This window comes from Odontesthes bonariensis, chromosome 3 (genome assembly GCF_027942865.1).
Source record: "Odontesthes bonariensis isolate fOdoBon6 chromosome 3, fOdoBon6.hap1, whole genome shotgun sequence".
Taxonomy (NCBI): domain Eukaryota; kingdom Metazoa; phylum Chordata; class Actinopteri; order Atheriniformes; family Atherinopsidae; genus Odontesthes; species Odontesthes bonariensis.
Window position 1 is genome coordinate 11,786,394 of NC_134508.1, and position 27,457 is coordinate 11,813,850.

General features: G+C 42.2%; 1 protein-coding gene across 5 annotated transcripts in view; it reads left to right on the top strand.

The window, feature by feature from the left end:
* Window positions 1–27,457, top strand: part of itpr1b (inositol 1,4,5-trisphosphate receptor, type 1b) — an 84,558-nt gene that overhangs the window by 20,123 nt on the left and 36,978 nt on the right. Inside the window, exons 10-44 of one of the 5 annotated variants that reach the window (XM_075460279.1) lie at window positions 173–277; window positions 470–514; window positions 629–658; window positions 1,149–1,303; window positions 4,736–4,835; window positions 4,922–5,082; window positions 5,226–5,367; window positions 5,457–5,615; window positions 5,706–5,878; window positions 6,189–6,308; window positions 6,391–6,582; window positions 6,805–7,056; window positions 7,148–7,289; window positions 7,394–7,547; window positions 7,691–7,884; window positions 7,960–8,098; window positions 8,236–8,290; window positions 8,424–8,589; window positions 8,701–8,868; window positions 9,009–9,080; window positions 9,199–9,336; window positions 9,456–9,581; window positions 9,678–9,878; window positions 10,110–10,361; window positions 11,733–11,858; window positions 12,030–12,158; window positions 13,180–13,300; window positions 13,394–13,584; window positions 14,817–14,965; window positions 15,526–15,637; window positions 16,513–16,548; window positions 21,335–21,370; window positions 22,341–22,388; window positions 23,068–23,197; window positions 24,712–24,896. In XM_075460279.1, coding sequence (XP_075316394.1) covers window positions 173–277; window positions 470–514; window positions 629–658; window positions 1,149–1,303; window positions 4,736–4,835; window positions 4,922–5,082; window positions 5,226–5,367; window positions 5,457–5,615; window positions 5,706–5,878; window positions 6,189–6,308; window positions 6,391–6,582; window positions 6,805–7,056; window positions 7,148–7,289; window positions 7,394–7,547; window positions 7,691–7,884; window positions 7,960–8,098; window positions 8,236–8,290; window positions 8,424–8,589; window positions 8,701–8,868; window positions 9,009–9,080; window positions 9,199–9,336; window positions 9,456–9,581; window positions 9,678–9,878; window positions 10,110–10,361; window positions 11,733–11,858; window positions 12,030–12,158; window positions 13,180–13,300; window positions 13,394–13,584; window positions 14,817–14,965; window positions 15,526–15,637; window positions 16,513–16,548; window positions 21,335–21,370; window positions 22,341–22,388; window positions 23,068–23,197; window positions 24,712–24,896 — 4,704 coding nt within the window. The remainder of the gene's footprint in view (window positions 1–172; window positions 278–469; window positions 515–628; window positions 659–1,148; window positions 1,304–4,735; window positions 4,836–4,921; window positions 5,083–5,225; window positions 5,368–5,456; window positions 5,616–5,705; window positions 5,879–6,188; window positions 6,309–6,390; window positions 6,583–6,804; window positions 7,057–7,147; window positions 7,290–7,393; window positions 7,548–7,690; window positions 7,885–7,959; window positions 8,099–8,235; window positions 8,291–8,423; window positions 8,590–8,700; window positions 8,869–9,008; window positions 9,081–9,198; window positions 9,337–9,455; window positions 9,582–9,677; window positions 9,879–10,109; window positions 10,362–11,732; window positions 11,859–12,029; window positions 12,159–13,179; window positions 13,301–13,393; window positions 13,585–14,816; window positions 14,966–15,525; window positions 15,638–16,512; window positions 16,549–21,334; window positions 21,371–22,340; window positions 22,389–23,067; window positions 23,198–24,711; window positions 24,897–27,457) is intronic. The other 4 variants (XM_075460281.1, XM_075460280.1, XM_075460282.1 and 1 more) reach the window with 4 other exon arrangements.

A 27,457-nucleotide genomic window follows, 5' to 3' on the forward strand; every position in this document is an offset into this window, starting at 1 on the left:
TTTTCTCCAAATAAAAATCTTAAAGAACGTCTTCCTGTTGCCTCTGTTTGCTCATATAGGAAATTGAAAACAGAATGTCCTAAATATCCGTACTTCCGTGACAAGTTGTCACACAAACACAAATAAAAAGTTGCAACTTTTTCTCATGTCTTTTTCTTTTTTCTGTTACCAGGTGGTCCACCATGATCCATGCCGAGGAGGTGCAGGTTACTGGAACAGCCTGTTCAGGTTCAAACATTTGGCCACAGGGTGGTATTTGGCTGCAGAGATGGGTGAAGTGCGTGTCAGTTACTTTATCTTCTTATTTCACTCCGCTGATGCATACTGTACCTTACAAAGCAGCAACATTTGGAGTTTAGATCAGCAAACTATAATAAGTATTTGGTGCAGATTTGCTGAGGTGGTGGATGCACGGTGCAGACAGCAGTTGGCGAGGGTGATGCTTGACCTGTGTTTCTTTATTTTCCAGGTAAATCAAGACTTTGAGGAGGAGAGTGCTGAGCAGCGGTCTTCTGTAAGTACGCCTGATCTCTTTCTTTGTGAGTGCCGTGACACACAATGTTGCTGTCTGCTCTGTTGTAGATCTTATCTAACTAAATCTATTCTGGGTTTTTGCTTCCTGCTTTAGGTGGTGGACTTTACACCTTTTAATTTCCAGGTACCTTCAAAAAATCCTTACCTGGCTTCAGTAAACTAGTAGTTGCTTGTCTGTCATTGGATTTTCATAGATCATGCTCATGATTCTGCTTCTTGTTGGCCACTTTTTTTCTTATACCCTCAATATTCAGCAAATCTCTTGAATCCGTCTTCAATTTCTTAGCTCTTGATTACCACAGGGTGTCACAATGAAATCGTCTGTACTGATGCACATGTCAAAGGAAGTCGTATCAGTTGGCAGTGTTGGTATACATGGCTTAAACGGGATGTTGTTTTTATCTGTAAATCGTAACCCTGTGCCTACAAGGCCCAACAGTCTGTAGTGATCACTGATGATGATTCCATCTAAAGTGAAAATACATTTTTGGAAATCTAGCTTCCGTGGTGATTGATAGATCAAAGTGCAAATTCAGTGTGGTTTGTAAGTGCTATACTACTGTGCTGTTTATAGCCTGTGGCTTTGTCCCTCTCACTGCATGTTTATCCTCCAGCTGGACACAGATAATGAAGCTCTACGAGGCCGCCTTCGAGCCCCACAGGAGAAAATCATGTACTCTCTGGTCCCAGTTCCTGATGGGATGGATATCTCCTCCATCTTTGAGCTGGACCCTACCACTCTAAGAGGCGGGGATTCCATGGTGCCCAGGTACGGCGTTTAAACTCAGCCATACGTACAACTGCATTCACACCCGTGCCAAAAACACTTTGCTTTGAGCCGCTGATTCTACCGTAAATTCCGTACTATAGAGCGCACCTGAATATAAGCCGCACCCTCTAATTTTTAAAAAGAAAATCCATTTTGTGCTAGTATAGGCCACACTGGATTTACACAGAAAGATGTGACACATGAGGATTTTTAAACGTTTAATTAAATGCTAAAGGTAACAGAAACAAATACATACTGCAAATGCTTTTTTTCCCCGAACAGTGCCTGTACCACCGATGGTTTTAACTTAAATACCTATCGGTAACGCACAAATACGTGGCGTAAATGCTTTTTTTTTTTTTTTCTCTTTTTTTTGGAACAGTGCCTGTAACACGGCTGGTTAAAAAAAAAAAAAAAAAATCTTCATCTTGTTCAGTCAGATTGATTGCCTCTAATTTGTGAGTACAAATGACCAATTTACAATAATTTAGTAATGTAAGTGTGTGTGATTTATCATAGTTTCATTGGACCACTGTGGACTGTTCGTTAATTTTATTGGTCTAATGTTATGAGGCGAAATGTTTCTGGCGGCATGAAAAAAAAACAACAAAAAAACATATTAGCTGCACTGTACTATAAGCCGCTGTGCTCAAAGCCTGGGAAAAAAGTAGCCGCTTATAGTCTGGAATTTACGGTAAGTAGTCGAGCCAAAGATGATGTCACACATGATGTCAAAGCATCAGTGGAAAAATGTCCAACCCTTTAGTGAAACAAATCACATTGTGAATGTTGCAAACTCAGAATGAGTATCTTTATGTCACATTGACCTTTCACATAGACCACAATGATGTCAAGACTGCAACAATTTAAGCTTTCTGAAGTAGCCATTTGACTCATGTGTTTTGTTGAGGGGGGGGTTTTTGTCAGCTTAAATGGAAAGATGGTTTCTGAGGTAACGGCTGTGTTTGTCTTGGCAGCTATGTCCAAAGACCAGTTTTGTGATGTGGCATATTTTGTCTGTGCGATCAGCTGCTTGTTCCAGTCACTTCTCGACTGTTCATCAAAAAACAAAGACACTGGCCTCATCTTTCGCATTAGATTAAAATACAATTTGTACATGAAGCCACTGTGAGGAAGAGCGCCGTCTTATCACACATATGCTGCATCTTATTTTATTCAATTCAATTTGGCGAATAACTCTGCGATCATTTTGAAGTGGAGTTTGGAAAGTACCAGTCTGGCTTGAAACAGGATACAAATCAGTCATGGATAGTGGGCACAAGGGGGGGAAAAGTCCCTACTTCTAAAATGCCAGCAAAATCGTAGTGATGTTTTCTTTTGAGTGAAAACCAGAGCAGGATGTTGTGTAAACACTGTCTATATCTGCCCACACCAACACATCCAGTGAAAATGAGAAGGAGCCATTATAAATGATAGATGTAATGTATCAAAGTCTTAGTTACGACACATTGATTATGAGTAAGAGCACCACCTTCACCGTGAGTTGTTTTATGAAATACTCTCGAATATTGTGTGTCACACTTTATCTTTGTTCCTTAATTCTTGTCGACAGTTTTTTTTTTTTGTGGGTGAATTTGCACTTCTGCAATTACAACAGTGTGATTGTCTTCGTCACTGCACATCTGATAAGAAAAGAGCCTCCGGCTTGTCTCAAAGCCTCTATTGTTTCACGTCGCCAGGTGCATGTGTGCATGGTGCGGACTACTTCTGCCACCTCCCACTCCATACTAAAACAACCCCGTCTCTCAAAATTTTGCCCGGGGGGGGTAATTGATGCCCCCTGGAACTGGTACACAAGTGTAAGCCTGTTAGCTGCAGTGGGCGATTACATAAAGCCTGCCAAGAACATGGCTACTATCTGCTTTCTGCGCCTAAGGCCAGACAGACTACACACACTTACAGTACCCACACGAACATGTGGAGCAGGTTGTTACTGTTAGAATGATGTGCGTTTTTGTCTCAGACTTAACAGTGTGTCGGTGTTAAGACCTTAATGGAGAAGCGGATGATGCTGTACATGTCACCGCTGACTAATCTATAATCATGCTACATACTCAGCCCAGGGAGCCATAAGCAGCTTGTTCCTTGTTCCATGCAAAGTTGCTTACATGCTCTGTTCACTTGTACAAACACAGTCAGTCACCAACAGTGATTTGTCTTTTATTAGGTGCGCCTTTATTGCAGTACAATGTGCAATAAATCCCATCTCTGTAATGTACCCGCTCTCCCGTTTTTATGGGCGTCGTACGTGTTGTTTTATGATATTTTCGCGGCCCCTTTGTAAAGAGCAAAACAATGGCGTAACACCATTGGCAGCCTGTTGCAATAGCTCAAGATCACATCGTGTCATTCCTTGAATCTTCTTGACATTCTCTATTAAGCTTTTTTTCTGTTAAAACACAGATTTCTTTTTTCTTGAGTGGTTTGAATGCTGTGCTGCTGGAGTGACTTTTGCTGGTAATTCTGGCACTTTTTAACATCTGTTAAGATGAATAACCATGCCAATAGGAAGATATGAGGGAGCAGCCGATTGAGCTTCCCAAAGCCCAAGTAATGGCCGGAAAAAGAACCAAAGACCAGATAAACTGAAGAGGAGATGGAGAGCAGGAGCAAGGAGAATGAAGTGTGGAGCATTTCTGCCAGCGATCGTCATGGGAAATGTGAGATCACTGGACAAGCTTGGCGCATTGACAAGGTCACGCTTGGAATATTGGGAATGCAGTATAATGACCCCTGGCAAAAAATGATGGAATCTGCATACTTGGAGGATGTTGGTTCACTATTTTTATTTTGTAAAAGAATAAACAAAACAGGCATGACACAAACTATTTAATTAAATAGCTGAACCTTTTAGCTTTGTTGCACCTCCTCTGGCTTTTATGACAGCATGAAGGTTTTTGATGCGTGGACATCACGAACAGTATATTTTTCATCAATTAGGTTCCCGCTCTTGTATTTTCCATTCCCACGATAAATATCCGGACTGTGTTCTGGCTAAGGCATTGAGTTGATATGTCTTTCTTGACAAAATGTTTTTTGGTTGGTAGCTCCTCCTCTCACACTGTGACCTTGTTTTCTTCTGTTTAGGTGTTAGTGATGATTGACGTCTGTTGATGGTTTGTTTGTCTGGTGATGGTGACACACTTGGAAGGACGCTGAAAAAGCGCGACAGGACAATGTGATGTCATTGCTGTGGGAGCTTGTCCAGAAAGTTATAAAAAAAGTCATAGCGCTTTTACTTCCAAATGAGCACACTGATTGGCTGTTGATGGTCATTCAGAGTTATACGCGGACCAAGCAATGTATCTTCTCCAAAACAGAGTTTCAAAACACCATAATACAATGCTCTTTGACAACATCTGCTACATTGTTATCTAATTTGCAACTTCTTTTGTCCTCTGTGACCTCTAGGAGCTCCTACGTCAGGCTAAGACACTTGTGCACCAACACATGGGTTCATAGCACCAACAACCCCATTGACAAAGAGGAGGAGAAACCTGTTATGCTACGGGTGAGTGGGCGGTTACTGTGGTTGGTCTACCAGTGAAACCTGGGCTGGGGCTGTCTCAACAGTTAGTTCATTTGTTTTTTTTTCAGATTGGAACATCGGGTGTAAAAGAAGACAAGGAAGCCTTTGCGATTGTTCCAGTGCCACCAGCAGAAGTGCGTGATTTAGACTTTGCTAATGATGCAAGTAAAGTGTTGGCGTCCATTGCTGGCAAACTTGAAAAGGGTACCATTACACAAAATGAAAGGAGGTATGTTTGGAAACCATCTACAGATCATGTGCACTATCAGTTATTATGTATATTAATGTCATATTAATTTGTATGTAGTTATGTATTTCACAAATATTTATTTCTCCAAAACAAATTCTGCTTTTTACTCTCATGTGATCAAGGTTTGTGACCAAGCTCCTGGAAGACTTGGTTTTCTTCGTGGTAGACATCCCCAACAGCGGGCAGGATGTTCTAGAGATCATGGTTAACAAACCCAACAGAGAAAGACAAAAACTTATGAGAGAGCAGAATATCCTTAAACAGGTAGGCTGTACAGTCACAGGCTAGAGAATTTAACGTGTCCGCGTAGCTAATTCTTTTTAAAAAATCCAGTTTTCTGTCACCTCTTGCAGATTTTCAAACTTCTCCAAGCCCCTTTCACAGACAGCGGCGACGGTCCCATGCTGCGACTGGAGGAGCTCGGAGATCAGCGCCATGCACCGTTTAGACATATTTGCAGGCTTTGCTACAGAGTGCTCCGCCATTCCCAGCAGGATTACAGGAAGAACCAAGTAGGCTGCAGACCACAACTTCACCCAGAACCTTTGACAGTATTGCTCTTTGTTCAACTACAGACTGCAACTACTTTGTTTTTTTTACAGGAATATATAGCGAAACAGTTCCGCTTCATGCAGAAACAAATAGGATATGATGTGTTGGCCGAAGACACGATAACTGCTCTGCTCCACAACAACCGGAAGCTGCTGGAAAAACACATCACTGCTGCTGAAATAGACACCTTTGTAACTCTAGTGAGGAAGAACCGGGAGCCAAGGTGAGGCTTGCAGGGACAGATGGGTTCTGAATGTCATCATTGAACCAGCATAAAGGGTCTCTCTGTATTAGAATGTGTGAAGTAGCAATAGAAGTGCTGCTTGTACGTGACCATGACAGTGAGAACATTTTACTTGCAGTTAGAGAGTACCGTACTTGGGTTGTTTCAGTACAGGAGGTTATCATAGTTTGAAATGATACAGCACTCAAATTAGGGAAATGGTATTAAGTTTTCCAGTATTTCTCTTCCTTTTTTCCTTTCGTCCACAAATAGCATTGGAAAAAATACTTGATTTATCATCTGTGCCTAGGTTTCTGGACTACCTGTCAGATCTGTGCGTGTCAATGAGTAAATCCATCCCAGTGACCCAGGAACTCATCTGCAATGCAGTGTTGGATTCTTGCAATGCTGACATCCTCATTGAAACCAAGTGAGCTACTCAATTTCATTTCATTTTTCATTTGCCAAAGTGACACAAGCACCTAATCAACCGGTTCTGGGCTATTCGCCAGATTGGTCCTGTCAAGGTTCGAGATTGAGGTGACGACAAACGGGGAGACCCCAGTGGAGGCAGAAGATGAAGAGGAGGTGTGGCTGTTCTGGAAAGACAACTGCAAGGAGATCCGGAGTAAGAGCGTCCGGGAATTGGCCCAGGATGCAAAGGAGGGCCAGAAAGACGACCAAGAAGTGGTGAGCTACTACAGGTGAGATGCCTTCTATGCTACACATGCTCAATGCGTTTGCTTTAATCTGCGAAGTTGTAGAAACAGCCACATGTAATTCCCAAACAGTCTGTAACAAACTTTGAATTTCTTTTACATCACAGGGCTGCCTTCATGTACAAACATAACGCATGGCAGATTATTTTCTTTATTAGTTTTAAGAAATACGAGTGACTAATAGTCATGATAAACATATCCTCCCAGGTGCCAGCTGAATCTCTTTGCCCGGATGTGTCTGGACCGGCAGTACCTGGCCATCAACAAGATTTCTGGTCAGCTGGATGTGGATTTGATCCTGCGCTGTATGTCCGATGAAGACCTGCCCTTTGACTTGCGAGCGTCTTTCTGCCGTCTGATGCTGCACATGCATGTCGACCGGGACCCTCAGGAGCAGGTCACACCTGTCAAATATGCTCGTCTCTGGTCTGAGATTCCCTCTAAAATCGCTATTGATGAGTGAGTTCATCTCATGAATACCTTTTAGTTGACGTGTATTATCATTTCAAGGATACTTTAGCATGACCTTGATGTAATTCTCTGATTACAGCTATGACAACGATGGAACCACCCGAGACGAGATCAAGGAGCGGTTCAGCCTCACCATGGATTTTGTTGAGAACTACCTGAGAGAGGTGGTGTCACAGAATGTTCCCTTCACTGACAAGGAGAAAAACAAGCTTACCTTTGAGGTACTGCCTCTTTGTGCAGCATATGACCAGATGAGAAGTTGCTTCATGTGACAAATCAAACATGACACATCATAAATCTTGTGTTGGAATTTTCTCGTTTGTAGGTTGTGAACCTGGCAAGGAACCTCATATACTTTGGCTTCTACAACTTTAGTGACCTGCTGCGCCTGACAATGATCTTACTGAACATTTTGGACTGTGTACATGTCAGCACCGTTTACCCCATCAACAAGATCGAGAAGGGGGACGACACCAAAGGTAAACATCTTGTTCTTTAACTTTTCTTTTTTCTAACTGTGCAATCTAAATGGTTTCTTTCTGTTATATTAAAAGGATATAAAAAGCATATTTCCTCTGGGCTGTAGATTTGAGTGTTACTCTGCCTTTGTCTCGTCGCATAGCTGGCAGTAATGTAATGAAGTCCATTCACGGAGTTGGGGAGCTGATGACACAGGTAGTGTTGCGAGGAGGCGGTTTGCTTCCCACCACACCAACTCATCAGCCGGAGGGAGATGTGGTGAAAACGCAGATCGAACCGGAGAGAGAAGATATTATGGTCATGGACACAAAGCTCAAGATCATTGAGATTCTGCAGGTACGACACGATGACACTTGTATATTCTCAAAGCCACGCTTAGACCATACTGTAACTTTTTATCCTCTCCTGTAGTTTATTTTGAATGTCCGGCTAGACTACAGGATATCCTGCCTGCTTTGTATTTTCAAACGTGAGTTTGATGAGAACAACCCACAAGGAGATAACACTGCAACTCAGAATGGGACGAACAACATTGCGGGTCAGATGCCAGGTATGAGACCACACTATTTAACACCAGTGTTTGGGGTTGGGGGGTTTATTTACCATGTCTACCAAATACTCTGCATACTAAAACTATGTTATCTGATGTATGTTTTCATTGAAGTGTTTTTTTTAAATCTTCCCTAGGAAATTTCGACTTTGAAAACATTGAGGAACAAGCAGAGGGGATCTTTGGAGGAAGGTAATTCGCAGAATTCTGCTATTTCAAAAGCCTCGTGAAATGACTCACAATAACGAGAAGCAGATTACCACTGAAACGAGTGAAGATGACCTAAGGTTTATGATTTCTGTTCTTTTTTTTTTTTCCGCAAAAGTGAGGAGAACACTCCACTTGACCTGGATGATCATGGTGGGCGCACGTTCCTAAGGGTCCTGTTGCACCTGACCATGCATGACTACCCACCCCTCGTGTCTGGAGCACTGCACCTGCTCTTTAGACACTTCAGCCAGAGGCAGGAAGTCCTCATGGCCTTCAAACAAGTAATTCCAAGTCATTACCACATTCGAAACTTATAATATGAACGTTTCACCATACATATCTCCGACATAGTTCCCACAGCTTCATAATTCCCTTTCTCTAACTGATTTTAGGTCCAGCTGCTGGTCACCAGTCAGGATGTTGATAATTACAAGCAGATCAAGTCGGACCTGGACCAGCTGCGTTCTATTGTGGAGAAATCTGAGCTGTGGGTTTATAAGAGGCAAGGAGAAGATGGGATGGATGGAGATGGCCCTTCAGAGTCTGACAACAAGAAAAAGGTACATTGAACATAACGAAAAGTTCATCATAAAGCTAATATGCTTCTTTATAACCTGTTAAAGATGAAAATGTGGCAACAAATGTTTGTCATTGATCGTCATAAAATCCGTGCAACTGATGATTCTACTTTGTCTTACAGGGAGATTCGGTTGGTTCGGACAAGAAGAAGACAGAAAGCACCAGCAGTTACAACTACAGAGTTGTAAAAGAGGTATCATTTTTCTATACTTTGATTTCACTTGTGAATTTGTGAATTTGCCTTTTTCTTTTTTCTTTTCTTTTTTTTTTTTTTTTTTGGTAATCCAAATCCCACTTTTTTGTGTTCTCAGATCCTGGTGCGCCTCAGTAAGCTTTGTGTCCAGGAGGGAAGCTCAGGAAAGAAGAGCAAGAAACAGCAGCAGAGGCTGCTGAGGAACATGGGAGCTCACACTGTGGTGCTGGAACTCCTTCAGATCCCCTACGAGAAGGTGCGACACTCAAATAAGATGTAGAATAAGAAAGCTTTAAAGATCAGCATCATTTTTGCACATTTGCACTCCCCAGTTAACTTGATGTTATAAAAGCAAGTCTGTGTTGTCGGCACCAGGGTGAGGATGTTCGAATGCAGGAGATCATGAAGCTAGCCCACGAGTTTCTGCAGAATTTCTGTGCAGGAAACCAGCAGAACCAAGTTCTTCTCCACAAGCATATCAACTTATTTCTCAACCCAGGGGTGAGTATCGCAGGCCTCTTAACAGTCGGTCCTGGGACTGAAAGAAATTTCCAAACAAACTGGCAAAACGAATCTTTATCTCTTTCATGTTTACAGATCCTCGAGGCTGTCACCATGCAGCACATCTTCATGAATAATTTCCAGCTGTGCAGTGAGATCAACGAGCGTGTGGTTCAGCACTTCGTCCACTGTACCGAGACCCACGGTCGACATGTCCAGTATCTCAAATTTCTGCAGACCATCGTTAAAGCTGAGAACAAGTTCATCAAGAAGTGTCAGGACATTGTCATGGCGGAGGTATGTTCAGTGAAATCAAATTAGTACCTTAAACAGAGACGGTGGTGCCACTGTTTAACGGATATGGAAATGTTTTTCCTTTCATGACCTTCGACCAAATATTTTTGTATCTACTCCGGTTGTAAATTGCGATTTTCAGCCTCTCAGTAAGAGGTTTTATAGTGATTGATGTACTGTCCTTGCTACTTTTTGTTGTTGTTGTTACTAACACATTACCATTCCTCCACTCAGCTGGTAAACTCTGGGGAAGACATCCTGGTCTTCTACAATGATCGTGCCTCCTTCCAGACCCTAGTGCAGATGATGCGCTCAGAGCGGGACCGCATGGATGAAAACAGTCCTCTAATGTATCACATCCACTTGGTCGAACTGCTGGCTGTCTGCACCGAGGGCAAGAATGTCTATACTGAGATCAAGTGCAACTCTTTGTTACCCTTGGATGATATTGTGCGTGTCGTCACCCACGAAGACTGTATCCCTGAGGTATGAATAAAATCAGAGACTGCTGTAAATTGTATTTACCTAATTAAGCTGTGTTATCAAGCTATGAAATCAAATTAAAGTTGAAATACTATGAAGACAGAGAAGGAAACTAGACCTCAGTAGGGAGTTCCAGGCTTTTCAACTCCTGGGAGAAGTTGGCACCTCGACAGTCATTGCAGCCATGTGTGTTGTTGATCCAACTGGACATCTTGTGTCCCCCCCCCCCCCCAAAACTTCATCAACTTTCTCTTAATGCAAGCTTTAAAGTTTCTTTATTAACAGTTAAAGGTTTGATGGAAATGACCGAAATTTATAAGCCTCGTAACTGGATGATTACGCAGCTATAGACGGCTTCCTTCCCTCCTCTTTCAAACCACCTGTCTTCTCCGTCCTTATTTTATTAGTGGAGCCAAGCCATGTGCTGTTTTGGACGAGTCTGATTGAATCTTTGTAACGGAGCTATTTTCTATTCCTTCAAATCATGCTGGCGTATGAGAAGATTTCAAAGGATGTTCATCCCAAAGAGCAGGACAGTTTGTCTGTGTAGATTCTAAATTATCAAGTTCACCTTAAAAGGATAATCCAGAGTAAAATGCACTTTAGATCAATTTACGGGATGTTGGGAGTACATACGTTGAGTTGACATCAAAATCATGTCATTCGGATGTGTTTTGAGAATTTCGATTTGACCGTTTTTAGCCAAAAGTCGTTAGCCTGGAAGTGATGAGGGCATCGAGTATCGCCGCTACAAAACGCTATTTTTATACCTCTTCTACAGCTCCAAACAACATAACACTTACGTGGTAGTGAGTAGAGGGTCCCTAAAGCCAAACCGAAGTGTCCCGAGGTCTTCATGTGGTCGGATATAGAGTCCAGAATGAATTTAATCAAGCCAGTACCTTTCTGGAAATGTGTCTGCTGCAGCTGCCGCTACAGACCGTGGTGAAGTTGGTTTGATATTGGATATTCGACAGATATTCACAATAAGGAAATAAGGTGTCTTTTTTTTCAAACCAATATCAAACCAACTTCACCTTTAGAGGCTGGGTGAACACTTTGGGCTTCGAACTTTGGAGTTCCTTCAATCGTTCTTGCAGTTTTTGCAGTGCTGCAGCGTGCAGTATGCTGCTGGGGAAGTGCTGCCGCCAGGCTCTGTGCACAGGATGTTAGTGTAAATAGGACGTGTTAGATTAACATTCATTTGAACGCCAGTACCAAAGGTTTCTTCAGTGATCAATGATTTTCATTTCACATTTCAGTACATTCAAGATTGTGGCTGATCTGTGCTGAACAGAACTGGCCCTAAATGCATTGAAGCCTCTGGAAAATGTGCCTTTATTAATGTTGCTTTTATCATTTGGGTCCTAACAGGTGAAAGTAGCCTATATCAACTTCCTAAACCACTGTTATGTGGACACAGAGGTGGAGATGAAGGAGATTTATACATCCAACCACATGTGGAAGCTGTTTGAGAACTTCCTTGTGGACATTTGCAGGGTAAGCCATGACATATTTGAGACTGTGACGAACAGCTGGAGAAAGGCTATTCTGCTTTTTATGATGCGTTTGACTGCCTTTTAGCATCAATGCATGAACATTTGTGTTACATCAAGGAAGTGTGATCCAGTGGCTGTGCTTCATGTTATCGTCTTCTCTGTCCTTGCTTAGGTGTGCAACAACACCAGTGACAGGAAGCATGCAGACACCATGCTGGAGCGTTATGTAACTGAGACAGTCATGAGCATTGTCACGTGTTTCTTCAGCTCGCCTTTCTCTGACCAGAGCACAAGCCTGCAGGTAGTGTTGAAAAGGATTTGAAATGCTTATTACAAGCAGATGTGCAATTGTTTTTTGTTTCTTTTTCCCTTTTTTTTTTTTTTTTTTTAATTTGAAGTCAGTCACATGAGTCATTTGTTTTTGAAGAGAGCAAAAAACCATCTGTCGTACATTTCTGTTCTACAATATGATGTTCTCCCCTTTATTCAGATTGCTCGTCATATGTATGTAAGTAATGGTATCTTTAACCCAAATTTTGTTTCCCAACCTCTGGGTGTGTTCCGTATCAGCTGGCTCTGAATGCTGAGAAGTATTCACTGTGTGGGTTTTCACATTTTCAATGCTTAGTCAGCACACAGACTCAGCAATTACTAGATTTGTGGGTGTTTTGCACAAGGTTTGGTTGGGACGTGGTGCATAAGGTGTGATGATGCAATATGGTCACTCCTACTTTAGGCCTTCTCGCAGCTGTGTCTGATCATGCTCGACTTTCCCAATAAATCCTGACCGCTTTCCTCCATAGAATTCCAACTCCCTTAAACATGAACTTTGTGGTTGCACATGAAACACAGTTGCCCAGTCGATACCCAGGTCCTTTTAGAAGTTGTTTACGAAACTGTGCACACTTTCCAAGGATTCTCTGTGCTGAGGTTTACCAACACTTGACCCAGTGATTGTTTCCTTTTTTTCTCCTGTAACAGGCAGCCATATTTGGAAAGATAACTGAGGTATTTATTGTACTCTAGGGCTGTTGGCAGGTAGCTGTACTTTTGTTAAGCATTGGTTAGTGGTGTTGTGTTAGGAGTGCGTCTGATAACAAACTGTTGGCCCTGTTGGGCCTGAAGTTGTTGACCCTTCCACTGTGCCATGCCAAAGTATCCTCAGAATGCCATGTGATGAACTAAACCTAAACTGGGTTGAATAGTAACCCCGTTGGTAACTGAATATTCACTGACCGTTTTCAGATTTATCTACTCTATACAATATCTCCTTTTCTCCTTCATTTATTTTTTCATATAATTTGCTTTTGCTTATCTTCCAGACTCGTCAGCCTGTATTTGTACAACTGCTTCAGGGAGTGTTCAGGGTATACCATTGTAACTGGCTTAACCCTGTTCAGAAGGCATCGGTTGAGGCTTGCATCAAAGTGCTGTCAGACGTGGGTAAGCAGTTAAACCGAACGCCGACTTCCATCGAGGCCTTTCATATTGCGCTTGGCTTTGTTTCAAACGGTGTCTATGTTCTGGCTTTTTCAGCTAAGAGCAGAGCAATTGCCATCCCGGTGGACCTTGACAGTCAGGTGAACAACTTGTTTGTCAAGTCCAATAACGTTGTGCAGAAGAGCATCCTCAGCTGGAGACTGTCCGCGAAGAACACCTCCACCACCAGACGAGACTCTGGCTTTTCGACCTCAAAAGACTACAGAAACATCATTGAGCGGCTACAGGTCAGTAGCACGACTCATTTTTCATTTAACAGTGATCCCTGAAAAATAGCGGGGTGGTCCAAGAAAGCAATAAAAACCAGCATGGAACCATGATCAAACTGAAGTTAGGGAATTACTTTTATAGCCTCGTTTTTTAAATTTTTTTGTCTTGATTGGACAGACGACTCACTGGCTGTTATGTTTATACGGATTGATCATTCATGTTTATCCATGAAATTCTAATCTGTCCTTTCGTCACGTTGTTTATCTTAACCAAGAGAAGAGCAGTACATTTCTACCTGCTCCTTTTAGGGTTTTCTGACAAAAAAATAAATAAAACCTGCTGTGAGAGAAAACTCAGTCTACACTTCCACCCTGTAACTGTAATTTGTATCTGAAGTGGCGTGTGACACCTGATGGAGCCTATTAAGACCCCGCCAGCATCACAACCTGTTTGTATGCCAAGAGTGTGACAATGCTTCTGGTAACTGTGTGGCAAACAAGATACTTTAGAAGTAGTTTGCCATGTTATCCAAGGAAAAAAAAAAAACAATACAGTAATGGCAAAAGCTGTCACACCCAGATTTCTCGCAACTCGTGACTCAGTATTTACTGGAAGAACTGACTGGTTCAGTTCAGCTGTTATCTCAGCTTACACGGAAAACTCTTGGTTTGGATAAGACGTTCATTCCATTCAAAATAAAAAAACAAATCTGATCCTGACACCCACTCACCATGTCTAGAAGTTGTTTTGGATTATTCGCTTGCCTGCTCTCGGATTGGAGAGTGATGTGATTCCCACAATGATTTAATCTCTTTTTCTTTTTTTGTGCTTTCTGTTTTCTGGTTTGCTTTGTTTTCACCTTCATCAGATAAGTCATGTAACAGCCACCACACCAGCTGTTGCACTATTGCCACTTCAGTTATTTTCATGTTTTAGTGCGTGGAGAAATGCGACTTTGGAGGTGAATCCTATATTTGGTTTGATTTGGTTACATGTTAAATTCCCCAGATGTGTCACTTTCTGTTTTCTTTGTTTTGAAGGATATTTAGCTAACTTCAGATAGTGCTCTAGAGTAGAAAGAATAAATAAATAAGTAAATTGATGAACATATATCTCTGTGGGTGTGTATATATATGTGTGTGTTTGTGTGTATAAATATATATATATATATATGTGTGTGTATCTATATATAATATATATATATATTCAGATTCCAGAGGACCTCTGATTGTGTCGTTGTGCAATGCAGGACATAGTATCTGCACTGGAGGACCGCCTAAGACCGCTGGTCCAAGCTGAGCTCTCTGTGCTGGTGGACGTCCTGCATCGACCAGAGCTGCTCTTCCCTGAGAACACGGAGGCTCGCAAGAAATGTGAAAGTGGGGGGTTCATATCAAAGTGAGCACTGACCTCGGATACCACTGAAGTTATGTCAAAATAACTGTAAACCCAACATGTCCAGGCAGGTGTTGGAGTGTAGTTTTTTTTTTTTGTTGTTTGTTTGTTTTTTAATGTGGTCTTGGGTGAAATAAATGTTCCCGGATAGTCCAAAAAAAAAAAATTGTCAAAGCAGTTTTGAACATTTTGGAGCTCGAATGTAATTGGACAAATTCAACTTTTTCCTGCTGTGTCGCCTTTCCGGGCTTCTCACTTTGAGAGCAAGTGGACGACAAGTTGTGGGTTCAGCAGCGCCTATGTGCCGCACTTTAATTCAACTCCAGGCCTTCTACCGGTCTAACTGACGGAGAAAAATCACCAATGAATAGCTCACACCTGTCCAAACAGCAGCCTTTGAGTTAACGGCCCAGTTGAATATGAGCACCTAGTAAATTGCTGTGATGGAAAATCAACCAAAGTGGTTTGCTGTTATGATGTCAAGACCTGACATGTTGGTGGTCTGATAACTTCCATCGCATGTAAGCACTCACAGTTTTTCTTTTTTTTTTCTCTATCACCAGACTGATTAAACACACCAAGCAGTTGCTGGAGGAGAATGAGGAGCGTTTGTGCATCAAAGTACTGCAGACACTGAGGGAAATGATGACAAAAGACCGGGGCTACGGGGAGAAGGTATGCAGGGTCTTGTTTTATGTCTGTGATTGCGATTGTGCCCGAGATGATTCCACAAATGAATCGAAACCAGTTAAAATGTTTTTTCTGATATCTCAGGAGACTTTGTTCCACTGCACCAAAGTTACTGCAAGATCTCATTAGCGCTCATTAGTTTCCTTTGGACCCTGTATAGCACTCTGAAAATAGATGATCCACGTGTGTGTGTGTGTGTGTGTGATCAAGTTGTTAATTTGAAATCGCTTAATAACTTAAGAATCCTCGAAGTTTGGTAAAGTTTGAATGTTTTTCAAGAGTTTAAGAAAGGCTAGCATGAACATGGAAGTTTAAAAGATCCCCTCATTGAGGACGAAGGACAAGGTCCAAAGACATAGAAGTGCAGAGTGTGGTCTGACACCGCAGACCAAAGACCGCCTATGTCCACACATAAAACGTTGCAGTCGGAGTAAGTGAAAACCCGGAAGCCGTTTTCCAAAAAGTCTGATTTCAGTGCCCAAAATTGCATTTGCGAGTGGACAATATGCTCAAACACATTGAAAACCTGCAGTTATCAAAATGCCTGTGTTCGTGTGTACAGTGCCGGAATATGTGCTAAACTAACCTCTAGCAATCTTTCCTCTGTTAATCAGTGTCAATCAGAAGAGCTTAAAATCATTCATGCTTCAGTGTTGCACTACAATGAACCATGATGATGCTCGGGCGTTACTACTGTCATCAATTTGCTTTGCTTTCACGGTTTTTCTAACTTGACATGCTGTGGTGAGTTTGTGTGCTTTTGTGTGTAACAAGCTCGACAAATGCACACTTTTGAAGGGGGCTTCACCTCACTAACAAGCTCTACTAACTCTCTGCCCCCTATACTTCTTCTCTTGCAGCTGATTGCCTTTGATGATGAGATGGATGTGGCTGAGGTTGATCATTTTACTTACTATTGTGATGTTCATCTGATTTGTCTCCCACTAACAACATAGACATACTTTGTGCTTCGAGTAGACTTCTAAGCGCCGCAATCCCATGTGCGACACGTGTCGGCAGCTTAGTCCATCCCTCCCTGCTGTGTGCCCACCTACATTGTAACCAGTTACTCCTGAGCTCCATGTCAAAGTGTAGCATACTGCAGACCCTCCTAGCTCAGTTTCTGCCGTAAGCTCGTGTGTCCTGCTTGTCCATGTTTGTGTTGTTTGTTGTTTTTTTGCTGTTTCAAAGTTCTCTCTTTAAGTCGAGATTTCGTTTTCAGATCATTTACATGTTATTAAATCCATTCCAGAGAGTGCAGGTACAAACAGCAGCTGCCACGTGTCATCGTTGCACAGTTTTAGTCAATTTGATTGATTTGAATTGACTATTATTGTTTGTGTGCAATCTCGTGTTTTGATAACCACTTAAAGTTGTCGTTTCTTTTGTAAATTCATATTCCTCCTCCATAAATGAGTTTCGTTCCTCTTTTACTCATCTGTTTTAGTCTTTTCTTTACTTTCTTTTGTTTTCACAGTTGTTTTGCTCTTAATCAGATCGAAACAGGCCCAGGTAAATCATTCGAGAAGCCATGTACGAAGCGCTCAGTGATCAGAGAAACACAGTTGCTTTTTAAACCTCATTGGAGTCTGAAATATAGATCAGATCAGAATTGATTAGATTTCCCTTTATTTGGGAAATTCACATTGTTACAGCAGCAAGAAAGATCCTTAGCCCAAGAGAAAGAGGAAAAAAAAAAGATAATCATGAGAGCCTTTTGAATGGAAATTCTTATGCTCACGTTTGAGGCTTTGAATTCCCGTGCTGTTGCATTGGATCGCTTCTTCTATGTTGAAGTGATGGTTCTGCTTTTCTAAGTCAAATTAATTGTACTCTCTCCCAGAAAAACTCTAATCAACATCACCTCCCCACAATCGTTTTTTATAGACTGGTTATTTCCGAGTTTTATCCGAGCTGTGTTGTGGGCTACTTCTAGCTCCAATAATCTACACGCCACGCAGCCCCTTTACGATGGATGGTTGGAATAGCTTTTATTTGTCTTTTGCTGCTTTTTGCATGAGCGGATGCGAGCTCAGATACTCTATGTATATGAGGATTGAACAGATTTATAGCCCAGGTTTGTTCCTGTATGATGTGGTCACGATTTGTGGACTTCTTCAGGTTGTTCTTTTCTTTTAGGGAATCTGAGGCGGACAGATTATTGGCTTTAAAGTAGCATTTACAAATATTATGAATGTTAACTAATTAATATCTCAGGATATCAATTAGTTAAGGGCTTTGTGACATCGATGAAAGCACTTAAAAAAAAAACTGCACCCTGATGAGGCTGGTTTTACTCGCTTTCATGCAGTGCAAACGGTATTAATATTTCTGAGCCTGCTTCTCTTGAAATCATTAATTTAATGAAAACTGAAAGTACACATTGTCAGTGTGAGAATCTGTGTCAGAAGGAAGAAATGGCACTGAAAAAACAGGCCAGTGGCACAATAGACGCCTTTTTTTTCCCCAGAGTGTAATGACTGCGAGGGAAGTGAGCAAGGATGTTAGGTTGGGAAATGGAGAAATTGTCGGAAAGGGTCTTTCCAGAGTTGCCAGGAAGCAGCATGTTTTCAGTTTCTCTATTATGTCTCTGTCTCGTTTTTCCCTCCTTCCCTCCCTCTGTATACATGCTGTTAGGTACTAAAGTGATGGAAATCCCCAGTTTCCACAGAGCAGCACTTTGTTTTATCAACTCTGCCCATAAGCAGAATCTGAAGAATGCACGCATACTCCCTCAACCCCCCACCCCCCCCAGCACATGCTCTGTGTCACTCATTCATGCGCATTCTCACATTTACAACGGCACTGAGTGCCCTGGCTGCACGTCTCTGTTAACATGGAGCAAGCAGACCTGAGCCCCAGCTTCCCCTCATGAGCAGCAAGATGAATTCTCCTTATACCTGTTACGTAATCCCAAGTTTTTAGCCTCATGCTGCCGTCCGACTGACTGTAATACACACGCACATACGCATTCCCTCAGCCCATAAACACCCAGCCAAAGATCACTAGAATTAAGCGCAGCTGTTGGTTTCACTACTGTCTGACATACTCCATCCCACTTCTTGTTATTTCTTGCCCGGTCTGCGGGCTGGATATCACACATCCACTCAGTGTGATGAGAGCAGGATAAAGCAGAATTACTTTTCACCCTGTAGCTTTTCATTCTTCCAGGAATGCAAACGTGATAACATGCGAGCTTGCGAGGAAGCAGATTTGGCCAGAAATGGCCAGGTTCATTGTCACGCGTTTGTATTTCCTTCGCACTCAGGCCTTTCGTTTGAAAGGCTAGATGATTTTAAAGCAATAAGCAGGCCGTGATGAATGTAGTGAGGACTGCAGAGTGGGGGGAGGTGGGGGGATCACGTCATGAGTTGTAAGAGGACAAGTTCCTGCTTTCCGTCTCTGTTTGTGTGCACGTATTTGTGAATGTGCTTGTCAGACATTGTAGCTATTTTGTGCTGTGTCATCACTTTCTCCTTATTATCCTGATTTCAACATTAGGTTCCTCCATTTCTCTTGAGAACAACATACAAGAAAAAAAAAAAGAAAGGAGCTATTTTGTCTTACTCCCCTTTAACTGTTCGGCCATGTTTTCAGCCTGTTGCTTATTGCTGTCAAAAGCACTGCCAAAGTGCCTCAGATCTTTTCTGTTTGCTGCTTTACTGCAGCCTGCAGTGTTTGCTCTTACTCGACAGGGGGAGCAGGAGATGTTTCTCTGCAAATCATAGCTCTGTCCCAGTTTCCTTAACGTAGTGCTGCACATTATTGGGCTCCAGCCAGTTCTCAAGCAGCAGTTGCATAATAGCCAACAATATTTTATCCCCCTTTTTTTTCCCCCCATCCTTTTTCCTGGAATTTTAAAACCCTCGATGTGTGACCCTCAGTGGTAATTGGCAATAAAAATGCAGCCGCATGTCTTCCAGGAGACACTAGCAGCCGTGCACCTTGATTTACACAACACTGAACGGACATGGAGAAATTAAAGATTTACTTTGGCTAATAACTGGTCCCTTGAGCCAGCCTAACAGATGTTAGTACCTTGAGGAACTATTTTCTATATTTTTTTTTCCTTTACTCCTCAGGTTTTTGTCTGTGAGACAAGTTACAACAGTGCTCGGTGTGTTTTGCTAGCTTTTTATTTATTTTTTTGGGGGGGGGGATATTGGTTAATGCTTTAGCTGTGAGTTAGAGGTGTTTTGTTTCCAAGCCGCCCTCCAGAACAGAATGCAGCAGGTCTGTGTGTCCCTAAACTCCTGATTTCACTTTGACCCCCTGAATTTTGTTGTTTTTTCCTGACATTTGAGGGACATAAGTGAAACGGTTGCTGGCCCTATGGAACATATGACGCAACTTTTTTTTTTTTTTTTTTACCTGAAAGGATTACAGATGAGCTGTTGACACTAGTAAACAGAGCAAACCGGGAGAATCTGTTACGTTCAGCCACTCTAAAGTAGGCGTGAAAGTCAACCAAATTTTAGTGACGGAGGCTGACTACTGTTTTGGTGGCATGCATTATGAATCTAAAAGTTTCTGTGGAAATCAGGGTGTTGACATGAAAGGAGACTTCATTTAGGGAAATTCCTGTCCAGTTGCACAATTAATCAGCCTAAAGCAGCGTGAGTTTGTGTTTACTTTTCCGCTTTTGCTGCCCCCTCTCTTCAGTGAGGGGTGTGTGTGTGTGTGTGTGTGTGTCAACTCTTATTCGATCATGTTTATCGCTACTAAACTACTAAACTGCCTTTGTACTCTGCTGACGTCTGTTATACAAGTGAGTCTTTATCTAAACGTCGTTATTTGTGAAATAACTATTTTACTTTTTGTTCTGATCATCTCTCATTTTCTCTTGCGTGTAAATCATAATTGCACACTGAGACAACCATTAAATGCTGATATTTTGTTGAAAGTTTGTTCCGTTCTGCTGAATTTGTTTCGAGGCATTTACTGAATATGAGTTATTTGTTCCCCGCTGCTGCTCTTTTCAGCAAAGCCAACATTTGCTGTTCCAACGTCATGAGCTATGCTTCAAAAAGTGATTTAGTGGCCAAGAAACTTTTCCTTTTCACTGCTGTTTGTTTCCATGACTAGCTTTTCGGATTAGTCCAACTGAACAGTGCTCTCCTGCTTAAGAGCAAACATGAACGCACATATTTGTATTTGGCTGAGTCTTGCCTTTTAAATGTAAATATAGTTTCCTGTTTGGGGATGGGCAGCAACATGTTTTAGCAGGAGGTGAAAAGGGGACCACAGAACACTAAGAGTTGCATTATAACCAGAAGTCTATGGTTACAATGTGAAGCATGAAATATTTCTTTCTTAATGATTTTGTTCACAGAGCTTCTGCTTTCTTGCTGCAACAGGTTAATGCCGCTCTACCATTCATGTCATGTCATCAGGCAAAAGCCCATGAGACTACTAACATGAGACGCACATTGAAAAAGAAAAAACATTGTCTGCTTCTCCTCCACCCCCCGGCTCCAAGTCACGCACATTGATGATGTCCAGTTGTGCATGTTAGTGAACAGTAGAAAGCAAGATACAGATGCATCAGAACAAAGGCGGTTTTAAGGATGAGAAGTAAGCTAGACTGCTTGTAAGGAAGTTCCTGCACTTTGGAGGCAAAGCAAAACAACAAATTTAACACCTTCTAACCCTGACTAACACCATCCTTTTATCTCCAATCAGCTGGCACCTCCCCCCGAGCCTGAAGTCCCTCCCGAGGTGTGTTTCAGACCCACGTTGCCCACTAATATGGGTGACTGCTGATCAGAGATCATGTGTTCTTATTTAAACACCAACCTCATCCCATTATATCCGTGCTCAGTGTTAAACATCGCTTTATCTAAAACAGATAGAGTCCCAACCCATCCTCGTGCATTTCCTCTTCTGAGTGCCCCCTCATACATCTCCTCCCACCCAGACGTCGGTGCCTCAGTGAATCTCATTCCAGGCTACATTATCTTCCCTTGTTTTTTCCCAAGATCCCACCTCTCTGCTCATTCATGTTTCCCTCCACCTATCCTGCCCCTCTGTTCACCCTTTCTACCAGTAGCGAACTCCGGTTTCCTGCCCTTCGTACTGCAGGGTGGCAGTGAGGGTGGGGTTTAAAGTCATGGATGAGGTGTTTTTACCATACCAGATCGGTGCTTACAGTGTGTGCGTGTGTCAGTAGCTCACAAGCTCCATTATGTAACCTGGATTTTTTTTTTTTATTATTATTTTTCCTTTTCTCTCTCATGCTTTGTGTTTATTTCCCTCTGGCAGCTTGGCATTCTCACATGTAAATAGTTTCGCTGTTGTGCCGCTGTGCTAAAATGCAAAGTAATGAGGGAGTCACCTCAGAACTAAAAGTGCAGAGAAACCCACGTTTGACTGTGGGTACGCTCTTCCGAGCGTTCAGAACTTGACAAAAATACCACATGAAATTTTTGATGCTCGAGTCCTCCGTTGCATGTAGCCTTGCATGACTTTAACTCAACCTCACATCTTCCCTGACACAACCACTTCCCTTTTAACTGCATGATTGAAATTGCACCCTGTTTCCTGCCTGCTTGTAAAGTAACTAATTTGCACTGTATTAACATCCTATTTTGTTCTCTATTTATTTCCCAAATTCCCTTTCCGAACTTTTCTTTTCTTTATTTATTTTTCCTTATTTCAATGCTTTCTGCTAACTCACATCACCCTTAAGGAGCTTGATCCCAACCAACCACTGAAGCAAGTGGAGGATCAGAGGAGGGTAGGTAAAGAGTTTGGATTGGCGTGATCTGGTCCGGGACTCCAACCACTGACTAACTGTTGCAACGCCCTCACAATTACACAGCTTCCACAGCATGGCGCCCACTCGCTCTCATGTCGGTTATGTGAAATTTAACATGCACAAAAAAACCTCAAGAGGATATAAACTCTTTTATTTTTGTGTTTTGTTTAGGCTCGCACAAGGTGTTCATCTTATTAAGTTCGCCCCGTATGCCCTTAGACGGTTGTTGCTTTTCCTTTTCAGTGGAAATGAATTCCATTTGCACAGCGTATTTTTTCTTACATTGTAAAACATTTGCAGCGTGTTTCATCTTGATCATGTTTAGCAGCTCAGAGAGGAGATAAAAAAGATTAAAAACAAATGGCAACGCCATCGAGTGATGCAAATTTCACAAAAAAAGGTTACGAGGAGATCAATTCGACCTCGGAACTAAGTTCCACGAAAAGAGGTTTCTTTTTTTTTTTTTTTTCTTTGTGCAACCTTTCAGCCTTCCATAGTCCTGTGTTGTGGAGGTTTTGTTGTGGAACTTGCCATTGAACTGTTTGTGTGAGTGTAATTTTGCATCAATGTCCTAGTCTTGTGCTGTTACGTTGGGATCCAGATAAGTGTCCACGACAGAGTTTGAGCTTCATTTACCAACGCCCGTTTTCTCTGATAGGGGGAGGCTCTGCGTCAGATTCTGGTCAACCGGTACTATGGAAATGTCAAATCTGGCCAGAGAAGAGAGAGCCTCACGACCTTCAGCAACGGTCCGCTCGCACCTGGAGCGCAGGGAAAATCCCCCACAGGTGTGTTTAACGGCAGCATCAGTGTGTCTAAAGATAAGAGGAGTTGGGTTAGAAACTCCGAAAAACTGTCGGTGCTTTAACGACTTCAACGCGTACCATAAGAAATGAAGTATTGGGCTACCAGTTAAATGCCAGATGGGAAAAGATTGTTGGTATTTAAAAGGTAATAATTATCAAACCTTTGGGAAGTTCATATTTCTAGAAAAAACTAAGATAAGAAGTAGGAGCCAGCGGGAATTATTGTACTACGCATTTGGAAATTTCGGATGGTAAAAGTAAAATCAAAAACGTTCTGTTTAAAAAACAAAACAAACACAGGCTACTCCAAACATTTAAACTAAACTGAAATACTTTGAATTGTAAAGAGGATCTTTGTGATTGTCATGTTACTTTTTCTGATAGCTTTACAATCAGATTCTAATGCACTTTTCTAAAAAACCCTGTTTATACAGCACCTATATGTTTTTATGCAATAACACCTGTTTTGGCCGTAATGAGGGTTTGGGTATTTTACATTTTGGTCAGAAATTTAGCATTGGAAAAGAAAAAAGCGTGAATCACGGTGCGAAAGAGTTGACTTATTACTCAAAGTTCCTCCGGTGGGAAATGTTTGGTGCTGATTTTTCTTTGTAATCTGTGTAAATGACAGACGTCACTGAGCGACTACCCAGTGGGCAGTAGTAAACGGTGTGGGTTGAGCCTGCTGATGGATCAGACTTTTACTGTTCAGATGCACTTTGGGTTCACAAATAACATTTGCAGAGGCCCATGCAGAAAAAAAAAGTCTCACTAAAGCAGTATTTCCATCCTTCCATTTCCCCTGTCTCATCTCCATCTCGATCAATTCACAAATTGAATAGATTGTTTACGGCTGATGTCGCCCCGTCACATCTCAGACTCTCTCAGACTCCTCTTTTCATCTACAATGCTTAACAAGATTGAAGGAAATCTAAGATTTTTTTCCCTGCACTCCTTTAAGCCCTTTCACTTTGGCTGCCTCTCTCCTTGCCATAACGTTGGCCGTGTCGTTGCCAGGCGACCAGCGTTCCGAGCTCCGTCTAGAATAGGACGTGTTGTTGATTCACTTACTCGCCCAGTCAGTGATGGCTCTGATGGGTGCCGTTATGTCACCAGTACTTTCCTGACTGGCAGCGGGAGCCAGCAGCAGCAGTAGGAATTAAAGCACCTCCATGGATTAGAGACGCATGTCATGTTGTTATTTGTGTGGACATGTTTCAATCTCCTTACCGCCTACGACTAAATGGCATCTTATATTAACCTTCGTTGAACAACACTGCTTGATAAAACTCACCATATGTCATATGTTTGCTAATCTGGTGTAAAATGCTTCTGAATTTATGAATTTGACTTGTTTTTGATAAAAGCATCATCAAGCCACGTGAAATGTGAAATAACATGGAATCAACAATCAAATTTGATAACACATTATGATCCATATGTAACATGGATTCATATTAATGTGGAATATAACAGTCTGTCTTCTGTGACTCTAGTTGTCAGTTCTGGGGTTGGAGGTCGAGGGGAACTGAGTCTGGCCGAGGTCCAGTGCCACCTGGACAAGGAAGGAGCCTCTGATCTGGTCATTGACCTCATCATGAACGCCACCAGTGATCGGATCTTCCAGGAGAGCATATTGTTAGCCATTGCGCTGCTGGAGGGTGGAAACACTGTCATTCAGGTAAGTGGAGGTGACGGAGTTAATGAATGCACTCCACAAACACTGCAGCTGAAAATGGGTGTGAGGTATTAATCAGGCTTGATGCTTGTGAGTCGGGCCGGCGATTAAATGGTTGCACTAAAAGCAAATCCACATGAGCAGAGTCTCGGCTAGGACACGTTGCTGTGCTCAGTCACCGGTGGCCTGGGTGTATTTTGAGCAGCAGAGTTCACAGCCGGGTGCGCAACGCATCCCGACATGTTTGAACTTATTCACGTTTCAAATTGTGGGGAGAAAGAAAACAAAAGCTACATAAGCTAAGCCATAAACCAGAAAGGAGGAGGAACGGTGGTCTGAGAGGTTTAAGCTGTGCAGCTAAACACGTGATTACCTTCCCACAGCTAGCCAGGGGTTGCCTTAGCAACACTAACTCATTGTGAACTGTTAAAATTGGCTTTGTTCTTAGACATTATGAATGAAATGGTTTCTGTACTTTTCCACGATGACCTAAAGTGATCCAGGCATAGTGAGACAAAACAATTAGCCTGGGCTGATCCAGAGAATATGACGAAGCATGTTGAACCTACTCATGTCCAATCATACTCGGTTGAGTGTGAGTCCAAACTCTGTGATTAAAAAGGGGCTATAAATACAAATGATAAATGGAAATCGAGGCTGTCAGACGGATTTCCTGCGGGAGCTCTGTTCCACTGAGCCCAGCGCTGATATGCATCACGTGTGACCAATAAACACTTTATTTAACTTGAGATTCCTCCGGCTTGTTCTTGAGCTTCCAATGAAAGAATCGAGCTAACAGAACCTTTAAAAAAGGCAGGTTGACAGGAGAGAGCCGCTGTCAGCTACCGAATCATTTCAGCATTGCAGGGTTTGCATTTGCCTGTATAGTAGAATTTGTGCGTGCATGTTTGTATCCGTGTGTGTGCTGCTCGTAAGCAGTCTGTCAGGGTTTTCTGTTTTGTGGTTCCTGCATGTGTCGAGTTGTTTGCACTCTTGCGTAAACAGGAACGTTGCATAATAGGCAACTATTTGCATATCATCGTTACCTGACGAGGCCTGGCTTCCTAAAGTTCACACGAAGGCACTCACATGACTCATGTTACATAAGCTGCTGCCTGCCTCTCTGCTTGGATGAGTGACGCCCAGAGCCCCGGGCTTCCTAACATTCCTACTGGACTCTAACTGGGTCATTCTTCGCTGATTGAAAGAGGCCTTAGGAGAGTTCCAGTAGATTTCAGGCTCTCTGTTCCTGCACGAGGGATCGTCCCTCCCTACAGTCTCAAGACATATACCCCAATTGGACTTTTTGACTTAATTATCATGTATTTTGACCTTTCGTGACCTTTTTTAAAGTCAGAGGACAGTCAGGGGGGGGGGTCATTGGAAGTCGCGTGCAGCCGGGGATTCGCTTTGGTGCTTTGCACTTGTTTCTTTGCATCTGTGCCTTGTTTTTTTTGCATTAGATTATCAAAGAGTGCTTTATGAGGAGCTGTTATCCGTGGGAATGGTTCCAATGTTATTTGCATACAACACAGAGAACCTACAGGTGAACTTAGCACAGTAGTTTATTGGTTTAAACCAAAAAAAAACAAAAAAAAACAATGATACAAGTAGCATTTTGTTTTTGAATTAAGGGTTAACTGTTTTCTGCTCCTTTTTGCACAATACGGGATCAAGAGTGAATTTACTACACATTAGTAGATGCGTCACATTTTCCTTTCTTACACAACAATTGTTTGCCTGCCCCGCTTTTAGGACAGAGAGGTTCTTGTTGTCGAAATGAAAAACAGGACAAAAACATGCCCACTAGATTTGTGCAAGCAGGCTGCTTGTTTGCTTTCAGGGTAATCCAGGGTTGCAGCCTCGCCAAGAAAATGTCTGGGGAAAAAGGCGAGTGTTAGAGTGTGAGATTGAGAACTACTCCAGGGTCTAGAGCTGTGTGCAAGATGCTGTGTCAGGCCTTTTTAAATGTTACTTGCCTGTGCTTGAAGCTGCTCGGTGAACCCGTGTCCGCGTCGTAAAAAGATTTTTCCGAGGAAGTTTGTCGTAATGAGAATTTTCAGAGTTTTACTAAGCTACATCTGAGATGTGTGCCACAAGGCGAGATTAGTGAGCCACGGTGAGCTAAAAGTCAGGGTTTTAGGGTCACAAAGGTAGCGCTTAGCTGATTCTTAGCTGATTCTCGTGGTTTCTCACATTTCCCCATGATTATGGAACAGTAGCAGAGCTATATGTATTTCTTGTGAAGTTAAATGTTTAAAAGCTTGACTGTATGTCCAGCTGTCATGATAGAAATGGCAGGTATTTTTTAACACACTAATATGCACAATGTACAGTTTTCTGGCAGCAGTCCTCGATTGTGTTAATTACAGCAACTGTTTTTTCTGGACTGATTTTTATTTTATTTTTTTTTTTTCACATTTCACTTATGAACAAAGTGTCCGGTGGTTCAAATTTTTGGTGTGAACAAAGCGTCCAATGAGGTGTAAAATGCCCATTTAATGAGAGTACGCACAGAGCCTGAAGATGAAAGTGAGCAAACGCAGATCAGAACCACCGCCACA